The sequence below is a fragment of the Ostrinia furnacalis genome, unplaced genomic scaffold, assembly GCF_004193835.3.
Source record: "Ostrinia furnacalis isolate ACB-3 unplaced genomic scaffold, ASM419383v2 OfSCF6157, whole genome shotgun sequence".
In the NCBI taxonomy this organism is placed as follows: Eukaryota; Metazoa; Arthropoda; class Insecta; order Lepidoptera; family Crambidae; genus Ostrinia; species Ostrinia furnacalis.
The window spans coordinates 233,085-246,144 of record NW_021136396.1 but is presented as its reverse complement, the minus strand read 5'-3'; the positions used below and the strand labels follow the sequence as shown (position 1 = coordinate 246,144).

At 34.2% G+C, this 13,060-nt stretch overlaps 1 protein-coding gene across 1 annotated transcript; it reads left to right on the top strand.

The window, feature by feature from the left end:
- The first annotated feature begins 1,162 nt into the window (after positions 1 to 1,162).
- Positions 1,163 to 4,499, top strand: crp (transcription factor cropped). Its single transcript, XM_028317334.1, has 3 exons — positions 1,163 to 1,572; positions 3,053 to 3,218; positions 3,431 to 4,499. Exons 1-3 carry the CDS (start codon positions 1,484 to 1,486, stop codon positions 4,172 to 4,174), a joined length of 999 nt encoding a protein of 332 aa, XP_028173135.1. The 5' UTR covers positions 1,163 to 1,483; the 3' UTR covers positions 4,175 to 4,499.
- The last annotated feature ends 8,561 nt before the right edge of the window (positions 4,500 to 13,060 follow it).

The window sequence follows — 13,060 nt, the reverse complement described above, 5'->3', positions numbered from 1 at the left end:
GTGTCGACAAGGAGCCCATTTGATTGACTTGGGCGCATTTGCCGACAGTGGGTTGGGGAGGGGATGAAGAAACTTGTCAAGTTCTTATTAAGTATTATATGTGTTCGCATTGATTTGGCTTGGCAAAACTTATTTTGTTCAAATTGTTGGAAAGTAATTAAAATATGCATGAAAATCTAAAATAATACAAATAATCGCAGCGCACGCATAATTTACATGTCCAAGCTTATATAATCTAATGTCCGAGTATCCCCAGCCCTATAAATTATCGTGACAGTTTTAATTCCTAAATTACTTCCGTTTTTTATTACCTACCTAAAATACGTACGAATCGATTTCGAAATCGTAATCGTGTATGAGGCCTTTATGGATAAGGGGCCTATTTTATGTCGTGGATGCACAGATAAGGATAGATGCAGCATGTGTCAAAAATTGTATGAAGCCGAGCGTGCCACTTTTTAAACGTCATTAGTGTCATTTTAGCGAATTTTAGTGATTGCCGCAACGTAAAAGTAATCGTATCATCGTACTGCATTTGCAAAGTCATCGAATGATATCGTGTGACTCGATTCGAAAATTAATGAATTCCGATAAAACTGATAATTTGTTAAATACATTATAAAAAAAAATAAAACCNAATAAAATCCTACTTGCTCGATTGATGGTTTCATTTAATTTATTTAAACCAGTTTACCTATGATATAATATTTTTTGTTAATTTATAAAAATATTAAATTAGCCTATAATCCTGAATCCTGATACATAAAGTTAGCCTATTAATTTAATACAGGTACGACTGTACCCAGTGTTGCACTATCAAATGCAATTGAAGCGCCTCTATGCCAGGGTTTTTATGTTCCTGGTCAGGCTATAATATAAATTATATGGATTAGAGGTCATCAATAAAAAAAAATTGTCGAATTTTTTATTATTTTTGCGTTTCGAATAACTAATGAGAAACTAATAAGAACTAAAATTCATATTTTGTAGGTCTTGCTTTCAGATTATTTCATTTTTAATCACAGAGGAATAACATGTTATGGTCAAGCTGATAAATTAACCCGTCTCCTCTCCTCTTCATTACAAAAAGCGCAAAAAGCATAGAGTACCGTCGAGGTATGGGAGGGCGGGAGAGGGGTGTAAGTTGTCTGTTGTCTATGGTTGTAGTCTATGCATGGAGCATCGATGTCGTGTTGCCCTTGACTCCCTCCAATTTAATTTCTATTTGTAATAGTACTCTGCATTTAAATAATATAAAATCACGGTGAAAAAACTAAACAATTACATTAAAGTGTGGTGAAAAGTGAAAACAGTGTGAACTCTACTTGTACAATCCAAAATTCGCGAAGCGTCACCTGACTGAAGTCATTGTCATTTCCCGCCATTGTGGTTCTTGTGATTACACATTTGCTATTTTGTGCTTAAAATTCAGTGCAGTTTAGATGAAGCATCCTTAAAAACACATAATTAGTGCACCTGAGTTATGTCATTACACGATAATGATGTTTGTTTGCTAGAAGTAGAAGATTACAACTTGTACGAAGAGGAGGCATCTGATCACGCTTTTACCAGGTATGGATACACCCGGCGTGGCCGCGCATTTTGTCTTAAATCTTGATATCTGATGCGTTTACAGCTCAAATATTGTATTTGTTTACTATGAAAATTCTAATTCCAATGTTTTTTGTACGAAAGACAACATTATCATGACCATATGACTGCAGTCGCGCTTCGTGCCGGTTTGTAGTCAGCTGTTGTGCCGCCATGTTTGGTCAAATCAAATAGGCGTAGTATGCGCCCCTACTTTACTGTTGCGATAAAGCTTACTATCATACACAACACATGTATCATTTCGCGTAAATACTTCATTCATTATGTTCATTTTAGGTATTTACTATTTATGTTGCAACTATTGTTGATTTTCCGAGACTATACAAAAGCCTGATAATATCCATGTGTGAGCAAAAGCTTAATTTTATCATTTATAAAAAAGCAACAAACATACCTAATTGTACCATAATAATTTTGAAATAGTTGTGGAAATACCTGTCACAGTCACCGGGTTGCCAAGAACTCGTATCCCAGTTATTTATTTATTTAAATATTTATGTAACCTAAAATAAATTAAAATGCCATAATAAAATACCAATGTTTGGCACATTGTTTAGTGCTCATAATCTCATTTTAATGTGTAATTATATTTATTTATCACTAAGGATATATGTATAGGCATACAAAATGTTAAGTATTGCCTGCATCCGTCCATTTTGGTTCCTGGAAGAAAGTTTTATTTATATGTATAGACATGCATAAGCAAGACTTATCATTTATGGTAGAGTATATTATTTCCATATTGTGCCTCAAATACAAAGTTTTAAACCTTACCCAGGCCTATTTCTAAAAACATTTTTTTTAAATAGGTACTATAGTTATGATAAGTAGCAGAAAATGGATCTGAATGATTATTATAAGAGTTACAAGAATGTGGATATGTATTATTAAATGTTTGCTTTGAATTTTGATTAAATTCATCTGTTTGGATACTTTGGATAGTGTAATTTATTTATTGTAATTGATCTCCTGTTCTATTCATGAAATTAATCGTAATTTAATGATGACATACTTTACAAATTCTGTAAATAGGAAAGGTTAATTTGAGATCATACCAACGAAATGGTATGACAAATTATTAGTCAAACTTTATAAAAAACCAACAAAAGGGGTGTTTTAATAATATTTATAAAAGTTTAACTATAACCCATCAAACCTTAAGCGGTCGTATGAGGCTGCAGTAAAAAAAATATTTTAACTTAAATAGTTTCTCATAGTTACTAAAATAATAACTAATTAATTTGCATAAAATGTGAAATAGGTATACATAACATCAGAAACAAATTAATGTTGGGAAAATAATATGTATTGCTCACTTTATTATTTTAAATAGATTATGACTATTCTGGCAGTATTCATCAATAAGTACTAATAGTACTTCTTACAATAGTCATTTCATTTTATAGTTACTGTTTATTTATCTAAAGTTACATTGTTCTAGGGGCGAAAAACATTCCGCACCTGGCAGAAAAACAATGGAAGCAGAAAAAAGAATTCGTCGAGAGATTGCTAACAGCAATGAGCGCAGGCGCATGCAAAGCATTAATGCTGGGTTTCAGGCATTACGCACATTGTTGCCTCGACATGAAGGAGAAAAGCTAAGCAAAGTAAGTAATTATTAATAAATAAATTCAAATATTAAGCATAAAGTTAGAACTTTTCATCTTAGGTATTATTTTTAGTTTCGACATACCTTCTGACATTAGTTCAGCAAAGACTTATGTCGATGTATGAGCTAATAGTAATAATTGGAATTTTTTGTTCATTGATATACAAAGATTATATCAGTTTTTTATAAATTCTTAATTTCAATTTACAGGCTGCTATTCTGCAACAAACCGCCGAATACATTTACTCTTTGGAACAAGAAAAAACGAGACTTCTATCTCAAAATTGCCAGCTAAAAAGACTTCTGAATCAACATGAAGGAGGAGAAATTCCGTTAAAGAAAAGAAAAAGTGAAATACTCACTCACGTCACGACTCCTACCATTATACCCGATTCTACGGACGACGCTTTAGCCAACTCTCGGTCTCCTGAACCCGTGGCCGTCATAACAGTAACGAGCGTTCCTCAGAAAAAAGATGCAGAGAGCGGAGACGTGCGGGTCCAACTTGAACGGGAGCGGCGATTGCGTCGATTACTCGAGGAGCGTCTACACACGTTGGAAAATCAATATCCAGACGGGAGAGAAATGCCTCGCCCCGTGATCCACTTCGATCAAACCAACGTTTCGGACTGCAAGCTCGAGAAAGACGACGCGGAGCCGGCGCCCGTCGCGGAGCCGGCCTCGACGGCGGCGCCTCTCCTGGAGGCGGCCATCAAGGCGGAGCCCCGCGTGGAGGTGGAGATGCTGCCCGAGGCGGCGCACGAGCCCCCGAGCCGCCTGTACAACCCGAACACGAGCCGGCAGAACCTCGAGACCATCGTGGAGGCCATCCGCCACCTGGAGGGCGACCACCTGTTCCGCGAGGAGGGCGGCGAGGCGCCGCTGGCGCTGACGAAGAAGGCGGAGCGCGCGCCGCCGCCGCGGCCCGGCGTCATAGTCGTGAAGCACTCGTGATTGCGTTAAACGTGTCTCGGACTTTTCAGCTCGTATTTTTGCTTGTGCAGGGCGAGCTCTCCTGACCCTCCTCGAATATAGTTTTAAATTTTAGTTATTTAGTTCTCTTTTCCAAAGTGACGAATCGATAAGTCTGCGTCTTTGTTTATTTTTTTACGCGTTGAAGTCAAATTCAGAATGGTAGGAGTTAGCCGTATCAGGATGCGTTGTTGCATACGTCGTTTGGCGCTGTGCTTAGTTTAGTCTCAAATTCAATTATTATAATTGTTGGATTGTTAGCCATAATGTTATAGTTCCAAAATACTGGACTGTCCTGTCGATGACATTGACAGTGGGGCGCCACCGTCAATACCGGATCGCTGGTTCAGATTTTTGCCATGTTGGAAACCATATAGTTGAACGATGGTAGCGCCCCCCTGTCATTGAGTTTGGCGGGACAGTTCAGCGTGGGTCATCTATACTCAACAAACTGGGGAATGACTGACTTGAGTAAGGTTATTGGTATGAAGTGTGCCGCGTGCCAATATTATTTAACGACGTTTCTAGCGAAGATAAAACAAGTAGAAATTAGGGGAATTTAAAATATTTGGTAATATTAGCTTTGTGATAATTTTTATAGGGTAAACCGTATAGCTATTGCCCACTTAAAGATTTCAAACACATTGAGATGAAAAATTAAAGAAAGTATTTTAATTATCGACCATTTATGACTTTTTTCTTATAACTCAATAAACTGTTAAACAGAATATTAACAGTTTTTAGTGAAAACTTACGTAACTTAGAAAATATTGAAATAAATTTAAAATCCTCCAAAAAGTACAGTCATTGCCCATTACTTACACTAATTGCCCACATCAAAGCACAGTAATTGCCCAGTATCTTAAAACAAAATAATCAATTTTAAAATGACAAAATAGACTTTAAATAAACAAAACAAAACATTAAACTTAAATTCTAGTAGTACAGTCTTCAAAATTTTAAAATAAATTGCGTTTGGCCTTATTAACATATTATCAAATATTTCTTGAGCTGATGTTGATGAGTCAGAATCGGTAGAGACAGAATCATCTACTTCAAAACATAGATGACGCAAAAATTTGAAATTTATATGTAATTATATATGTATTTATTTTTTATGTTCTTTGATATCAGTTCAAGTGGTAACTCAGAATGTTCAATTAGCTGTTGGTTATTCTTCCCTAAAGTTGTATCTATTTCCATACAATTAACATTTTCACTAGTAGATTTAACGTAGGATTTTAATTTTTTGTATTTGCGTTTGAATTTTTATCAATTTTTTCAAGCCAAACCATATTTTTCAGCAATTCATCTTGTAGATAAATTGTTGGATACATCTTGTACAGCTTCAATCGCTTTTTGCAAATTTTCTATGCTATATTGAACTTTTGGAGTCTTTGGCATACTGAAAATGAGACATTAAAAACCATTTCAATATTTATGCCTGTAAATTGCAAAACAAGTCTAGCAATGAGCAACTTAAACACTGCTACTGCATGGTGGCAACACTCTAATAATAATTGCCCTGGGCAATAACTATGCATTAACATATGGCAATAACTGAAATTATGGTGGGCAATAACTAAAAATATACAGATTTACGTGCAGTGATTACCCACCGTTAAAATGACCGTTAGAAATCAAATTTTATCAGTTATTTTCATTGATAATGGAGAAAACACTTATAATTTCATCATGACTATACACCATTAGTTGAATATTAAATAACTTGCAAAAAAAATTTAACCTCTAAGCAACTAATTCCTTAGTAAAATTGTTAAAGTCTTTACCTGTTTGAGTAACATTTTCACCCGTCTTGACAAAATCCGCCATAACTGTTTTTTTAGTGTTTCCTATTGTAAATTTTAAATCTACTGTACATTGATCTCGGAGCCATCTACTTAGTAAATAAATTCAAATCTAACTAGAGTGATTCAAAGTCAGCACCTGACAATATTATTCTTAAAGCGGGCAATCACTACCAGTGGGCAATCACTCTCTGGTTTACCCTACTACATAACAATCAAACAAGACATTCAGTTAAAAAAAAAAAGATTATGGAAGCAATATAATGCATAATGAGTTTGATAGGAAATGGTTGTTTGTGTATAATGTGGCAGCAATATTATTAATCATCAGATGATGTGATTATAATCAATTTTAAAGGTTTTAGTCAACTAACAGTTATGAATAACTAATTAGGTAAGGATTATGTAGGCATGCGGCTACAAGACGTCATTGACTTACTTTTACTCAATTACAAAAGTAAATATTTACTTGATGTAAATAGCAGAATCCTCCATAATAAATAATAAGTTATATAGAAGATTACTGTAGATTAGTAACAATTAATGGTTATGAATGTATGTTCTTATACCAGTGACCCTGCTTATTTGTTTGTATTAAAATTTCCAGTTTACTGATTGCTACTTTATACTTGACATTAGAAAATTATTGGCTATTTGAATATTACTCATTAATACTGATAGAAATCAGATTTTAGAGCATTCCATGTTATTGGGTACTCCAACTTAGTTAATGGAGGAACCCTTATAATTATAGTTAATTGCAGCATGGGTTATTATAATATTCAAATAAACAGATTAGTATAAATTATGTATTGCTTAAAATAATGAGCATTTTTATGAAATCCTCTTAATATAGAATATGGGGAGTTTACAGTTAGGTCTCAGAATAAGTGAACCTATCTTTCATTAAAATTTGACATGCGAAATGTTTCAATAAGTCATTTAATTAAATTTACTGAGGCATAGGGTAAAGTACTATTAAACGAGTGATGATCTAATCATCAACTCAATAAGTCCACAAGTAGTGAAGGTATTTCATTACTGATGACTTGTGTTGTATGGATTTTTCACGGATCCATTATTTAGGTAATATAACGCTTAACAGTGATTTAATTATTGTTCGCTTTAATGTGCTGTCTTTTTTGTTGAAAATTTAACCAGCAGTGCTTTTTTGTTAATATTTCCTTCTCTCGTAAGTGTATATGTTTTAAGTTCGACTCAGCAACAGAGTGGATCAACACGATGTATTATTTACAGAGACAGTGCCGCGATCCACATGGGGTCATGAATTTTTTAAGACTGATCATTTATTCATTATTAAGTTACGCTAGGTCGAGCCACCATATTGGTAGTCTTAATGTGTGCGTGCGTGTGTTCCGTTCAAGTAGCTATTTATGTGTATGTACGTTGTCGTTATACTAATCTAGTATTAGGTGTTAAAACGATCCGCCAGACTTACAGAGATTCAGACTTCGGGAATCATTCTTGGTTTTAAGAAGTGTTAATTAATCAATCATGACATAAATGCTTGAGAAAAATTAGGAATCTCCTTATATCTGTTGGATCTATAATCTAATGCTTACTTTGTAATGTGGTGTGATAAAATGTATTATTTATTTTGCATTTAACATGTCATTGTGTCATATTTACCGCCGGTTTCTGAACTATGCGATAAAAATCAACAGCTCGTCAAGTGACTGTTTACTGCTCTGATTGGTCGATATGAGTCTCGTCGACCAATCACAGCAGACTATCTAAGCGTCGCGAGACAAAACGTTGATTTTGAACGCCTAGCTCAGAAACCGGCTGGTTAGAGCTTCAATCTTAACATTGAAAGAGGCAGGTTTAATACTTTTGTAGTCCAATGTACCCTAAACGGTATATACCAATTGTTTTCCTTGATTCTGATAAATTTGGGCTCTCACATTTTCAATTATTGTAAGTTACAAGTGTTGTAAAGCTTGCTACTGTAGTACCGGTAGGTACAGCGTCAGTATACTAGGTGTGGTATAGCTATCTTATTGTTTTCAGTTCAGCTGAACAAGTCTTTTATGATATGCGTCCGGTTCCGCAGCCCTTAGATAGGCTTACGACGTCACGACATTAGAGTCCGTTTTAAATGCGGGTTGACAGAAGTATTGCTCACTCAGACAACTATAAAACCTGAAAATAAATATTATATTTACAATTTACTGGTTTATAAAAAATATTTGATTCAACCCACATTCCCATTGTTAAGATAAGAAAGCTGTCTCTTTTATGTACTAGACCTATATTTTCTTACATTTTCTGTTACATAATTTAAGTTTTTTTGAACTACCCATGTGATTCTGTGTAAAGTAACCAAAGAAAATGTCACAAAATTTAGGTCTGGGTTAAGATTAATTTAATGTAAAGTTGAAGCGGAATTTTCGGAAAATTGTAAAGTTATCTTGTGTATAGATTAGATGAAGGAAATGTCGATGGCTCCTAAGTATACTTTGTCAGCTACATAACAAATGTGTGAGGACAAGTAACTTCTGAATGGCGCCGGTGTTTAAGTTTCAGAGAGTGTAGTTAAACATAAACTAGGCAATGACAATGTCACAGGGCCGTAGTGTAAAATTTGATAGTAGAATAATTGATAAATACAGATCGCTGGACGCCTTTCGCATAATGAAAATCATGTTTATCATATTTTAGACGAATTTGTTGATGTTTGTACATTGGATAGATCTAAAACCCTAAAAAGATATTTTTAGATAACTCATTATGCACAGAAGCCATCGATTTACATTTTACTTTGTTAAAAGCACTAATTAAATACTTAATCCAGTGCTTGTTCATGGTCCCTGCACATTTGATATTGATATCAAACTTAGGAACAGTTGGTTGTTTATCTGCATTTCGATAAATAGTAAGTCCAGTTCTTACTTTGTCTCACAAACACATTTGCCACCAGTACATAGTGCTAAATACCAATATCTTTAATATCCATTTCACAATAACTGATATTTTAGATGGAAGCTCTAATGAATGTTTAGAGCTCATCCGCACTCTGTTCCTGAGTCTGTAATTGTAAGGAGTTGTCTGCCTACCGCCTTTTACATTATGTCAGTCTAGGATAGTTAACAATGTAACATAACGGACTTGGTTATACTATTAGTGTAGTCAAAATAGTAATAAGAGATTTTAAGTCAAAGAAAGCAAGTTAAATTGTTTAAAATGTGTTATTATTTATGTCTTAAAGTATTAAAATGGTTATTTCTTATTAATTAGTTTGTAAAGGATAATCATCTGTATGCTTAATCAAGCGACTTTATAGTATGACACATTACGCAAAAACCAATAAAACATTTGTTACACAAAAATATGCATAGTTTATGAATATTTTATTATTTATTACATAAACTTCGAAAATTCAGACAATGTGTGAGGCAATATCTTGATTCTCGAGTCATTTGTAAACATCTTACGTTCACTACGCGTAAAATTACTCTATTTCGAAGTTATTTTTATTAAAATATTAAATTGAACCATTGGGAACTACCTGAATATCCCACCACCAGACATTTACATTTAATTCACAAACCTGTTTGACATTTAAATACATTTTAATATTTTTATACATAATAGACTTTTTAAATAACAATAAAATAGGTACTGATCAATTTTATCTAGAGTAGCACACAAAGATTTAACCAACACGATTTTTGGTATAGTGTGCGTGTTTTATTGGTTTTATGCATCATCTAATCAATATTTCTATTTTCTACACTCTATCGCATTTCTAATATTTAGTGTTATTAGGTTTTTCTAATATTGTATTATTTGCGATTTATGACTTTTAAAAATTCAGTTAAACTGCATTTATTTTAAGTGCTTGGTTCAAATAGATGATTAATTTTGTAGAGTTTCATTAAGTTTCTTAAGAACCTGATCATTAGCAATGGGGTTTTCTGTCGCTGAAAAAACTACCTATACATGCTCATTAGGTAAGTTACATTTTCTATGTTAATCAGTAACATCATTACCCCGTTTCTATTAAGCTCAAGTTCCTATATAGTTGTAAACATATTTTTACCGTTGATGTACTAAGATACCTTATGATAAAGTGTAGAAAATACTGCTTGGATGTTTCCTTTTTTATATGAAATTGATACAAATATTTCCTCTGATTTTAATTGTACCACATTCGACCTATATTTACGAATAATATTTATAAATGATTCATATCTTTGCGTTTTATTTATTGATTAATGTAAGTTTATAGGTTTTACCTTTAGCCACTACTCACCATTTCTATACATATAACATAGAAGGAAGCAAATCCCTTGTCGGCATAGAAAAAAGAACGATACNCCGAGTCCTCGCCGGGGCTCGCCTCGTTTGTATGAAGCTTGGAGTCTTTCGCAGAGCTCGAGCCTTTTTGAAAGCCCAGTTAACTTTTGTGTTAAGATCGTTCTATTTAATAAAACTGCAGAAATTCTGATACCTACAATGAAATACATATTTGAAAAACGTTTTTCACAAAAGGACACAAATCAAATAATGACTACATACGATTAGAATTATAACTTTTCCCAACAAAATAAAATATAAGTAAAGGACAATGACCAAAAGTGGTCCAAATGTCCACCACCAATGAGACCTATACTGGCTTATAGTCCATTAAAAAGAGATTAACTTTCAGTATGGGACGAAAAAAAAATAAGCTGTCAGTAAAAAGTTATGACTGTTTGAAAAAATGTAGTAGTTTACGCGCTAATCTCAGGAACTACTGGTCCGATTTTAAAAATTCTTTTTGTTATGAATAGCCCATTTATCAAGGATGGTTTTAAGATAAATAACATCACCCAACAACCAATAGGGGCGGAGCAGTAAAGACAAATGTTGTAAAATTGTGAAACATTTCTAACAATTCTCACGCGTACAAAGTCGTAGGCACAGCTAGTATAATATTTAGTAAAGTTCATCTATAACCCCGCGCCACATGCGACATTACATAACATCAAGAACATTTTTCGGATGAAAAGGCAAAAAACAGACTTTTCATTCAGTCATAACTTTTTACTGACAGCATATTTTTGATTGCGGTTTGGTTATAATGAATCAGTATTTAGTAGACTATTTTACTACATAGCTCTCGTTAGTGGTGGACATTTGGATCACACTCCATACATTTTTGGTCATTGTCCTTTAAAGAATCTTTAACAAAAATCAATGTAGGTGATGTTTTTTTATTTTTTTCGAAGATTTGAGCTCTTTTGAAGGATCGAGCTCTTTTAAAGCCTCGAGGCATGGCTCAGAGAGCTCGCAGCTCGGCTAAGCTCGGGGCACCGAGCCTACCGAGCTCACTGAGTCTTGCCATTCCGCTTCGAGGCTTCAAAAAAAGGACTCGACGCCTCGAGTCTTGTACTATCACTAAATAAAATAGGCGAACTTTTTTTCACTGGTGATCTGGTCTGATGACATGATGCAGTTCAGTAAAATTATGCAGCAAGTAAACTAATTTAATTTTCGCTATTTAATCACACACTCACGATCACGATGGCAACCGAAATCGCCCGAATTGATCTGCCCCCTAGACAAGTGGCAAAATCTGACATTCTATTCGGACGGATTCGATTTTCAAAAAGTTTGACTAGTCTAGTCTACTAATAGTGGTCGCGTTCGAAGCACCTGTGCGGCGCTAAACTCGTCACGACATGCAACGAGACAATGGGCCAACTATCCGGCCGCCGGATATCCGGCTATCCGGCCTAGCAGCTGGCCGGATATCCGGTATCCGGTATCCGGCCAAACAACTATCCGTTTCATCTCTACTTAAAACATTATTTTCCTTGCCTTAATCAGAGCAAACTCCGAGATTACATCGTCGAAATATAACCGACGAAGTATGTCTGTGTCATGTTTATTTTAATATATCGTTCGTTCGTTCGTTTNAGAAGAAGTAGGAGGGATATTTGGTTTATGTTCATCAAAATTTACTTAAAATAACAATGTGTTCCGGAATTTGGAGGTAGGAAGCCATAGTTCCTTTGTAGTCGAAGTTCCCTTCCACCTTCAGCATAATCATCAGTTTCCACCAGGTGTGATGAAGGGCAAGAGCTTCCTCGTTGAGAATAAAAACATGTTCTGTCCAGTTACTGCTCTAAATCTGTTTTACGTAATGTAAACTTAGAGGATTCCCAATATTAATTCACTCTAAGAAAGTCAAAAACATGTAACGGAATCTCCGACTTACCACTTTAGTGGACCGATTACAGGAAATAGTGGCCTATTACTTAAGTAGATCTTTTTTTTGTATTATTATGAATGTGCAGAAAACGGCGCAGTTTTTAAAATGGTTTTGTACCTATGGAAGTTCTTTTTTTACTTAAACTTTTAAGTTGTAAATTTGATAGTGTTCTGATAAAAGCATAAATTTAATGTTTCTAACAAAACTTTTGTATCTTGAATCAAAGATAGAAAGGTGATTATTTTTTTCAAACATCTGCAATTCATAACAAATCTGTCGAAAAAAAGAAATCTGAAAATAGTCAACCCAAAAAAAAGATAAAAATGTTTAAAGCCTACTAGGTCATAAAATTTTAAAATATGACAAAATTAACTCTATCTCCTAAACTAAGCACAATCGTATAATATACGGGGGTGATTTAGGTACACCTTGATGTAAGGAATCTAAATTTTTCTTTTAGACCTCACTGTTTTGGCCACCCTGTATAGATAGTGTGGTGACAGTGCTTAGTGCCATAGTAAGTGATCTCAACCGCGCAGCAGTAGCTTATAAAAATATACAGGGTGTTAGGTAAATGGGTATATGAGCCGACACTAGCCCATGTTAACATGGTCATATAAATGGTATGGTGAATTCAGAAAATTGATAAATCTTCATTTTAATTATTTTAATTTTCATACAAATCGGATTTTATAAAATTTATTTTGTATGAAAATTAAAAAAAATAAAATGATGATATCTAATTTCTGACTTCACCATACCATTTATATGACCATGTTAACATGGGCTAGTGTCGGCTCATATACCCATTTACCTAACACTATGTAGAGCAAGTACCTA

Bases quoted from the DNA above. Each gene is read 5' to 3' on its own strand.
- crp (XM_028317334.1), top strand. From the start codon at position 1,484: ATGTCATTACACGATAATGATGTTTGTTTGCTAGAAGTAGAAGATTAC. The intron at 1,573-3,052 runs GTATGGATACAC...ACATTGTTCTAG, and splicing joins TCTGATCACGCTTTTACCAG to GGGCGAAAAACATTCCGCAC. The intron at 3,219-3,430 runs GTAAGTAATTAT...TTCAATTTACAG, and splicing joins AAGGAGAAAAGCTAAGCAAA to GCTGCTATTCTGCAACAAAC.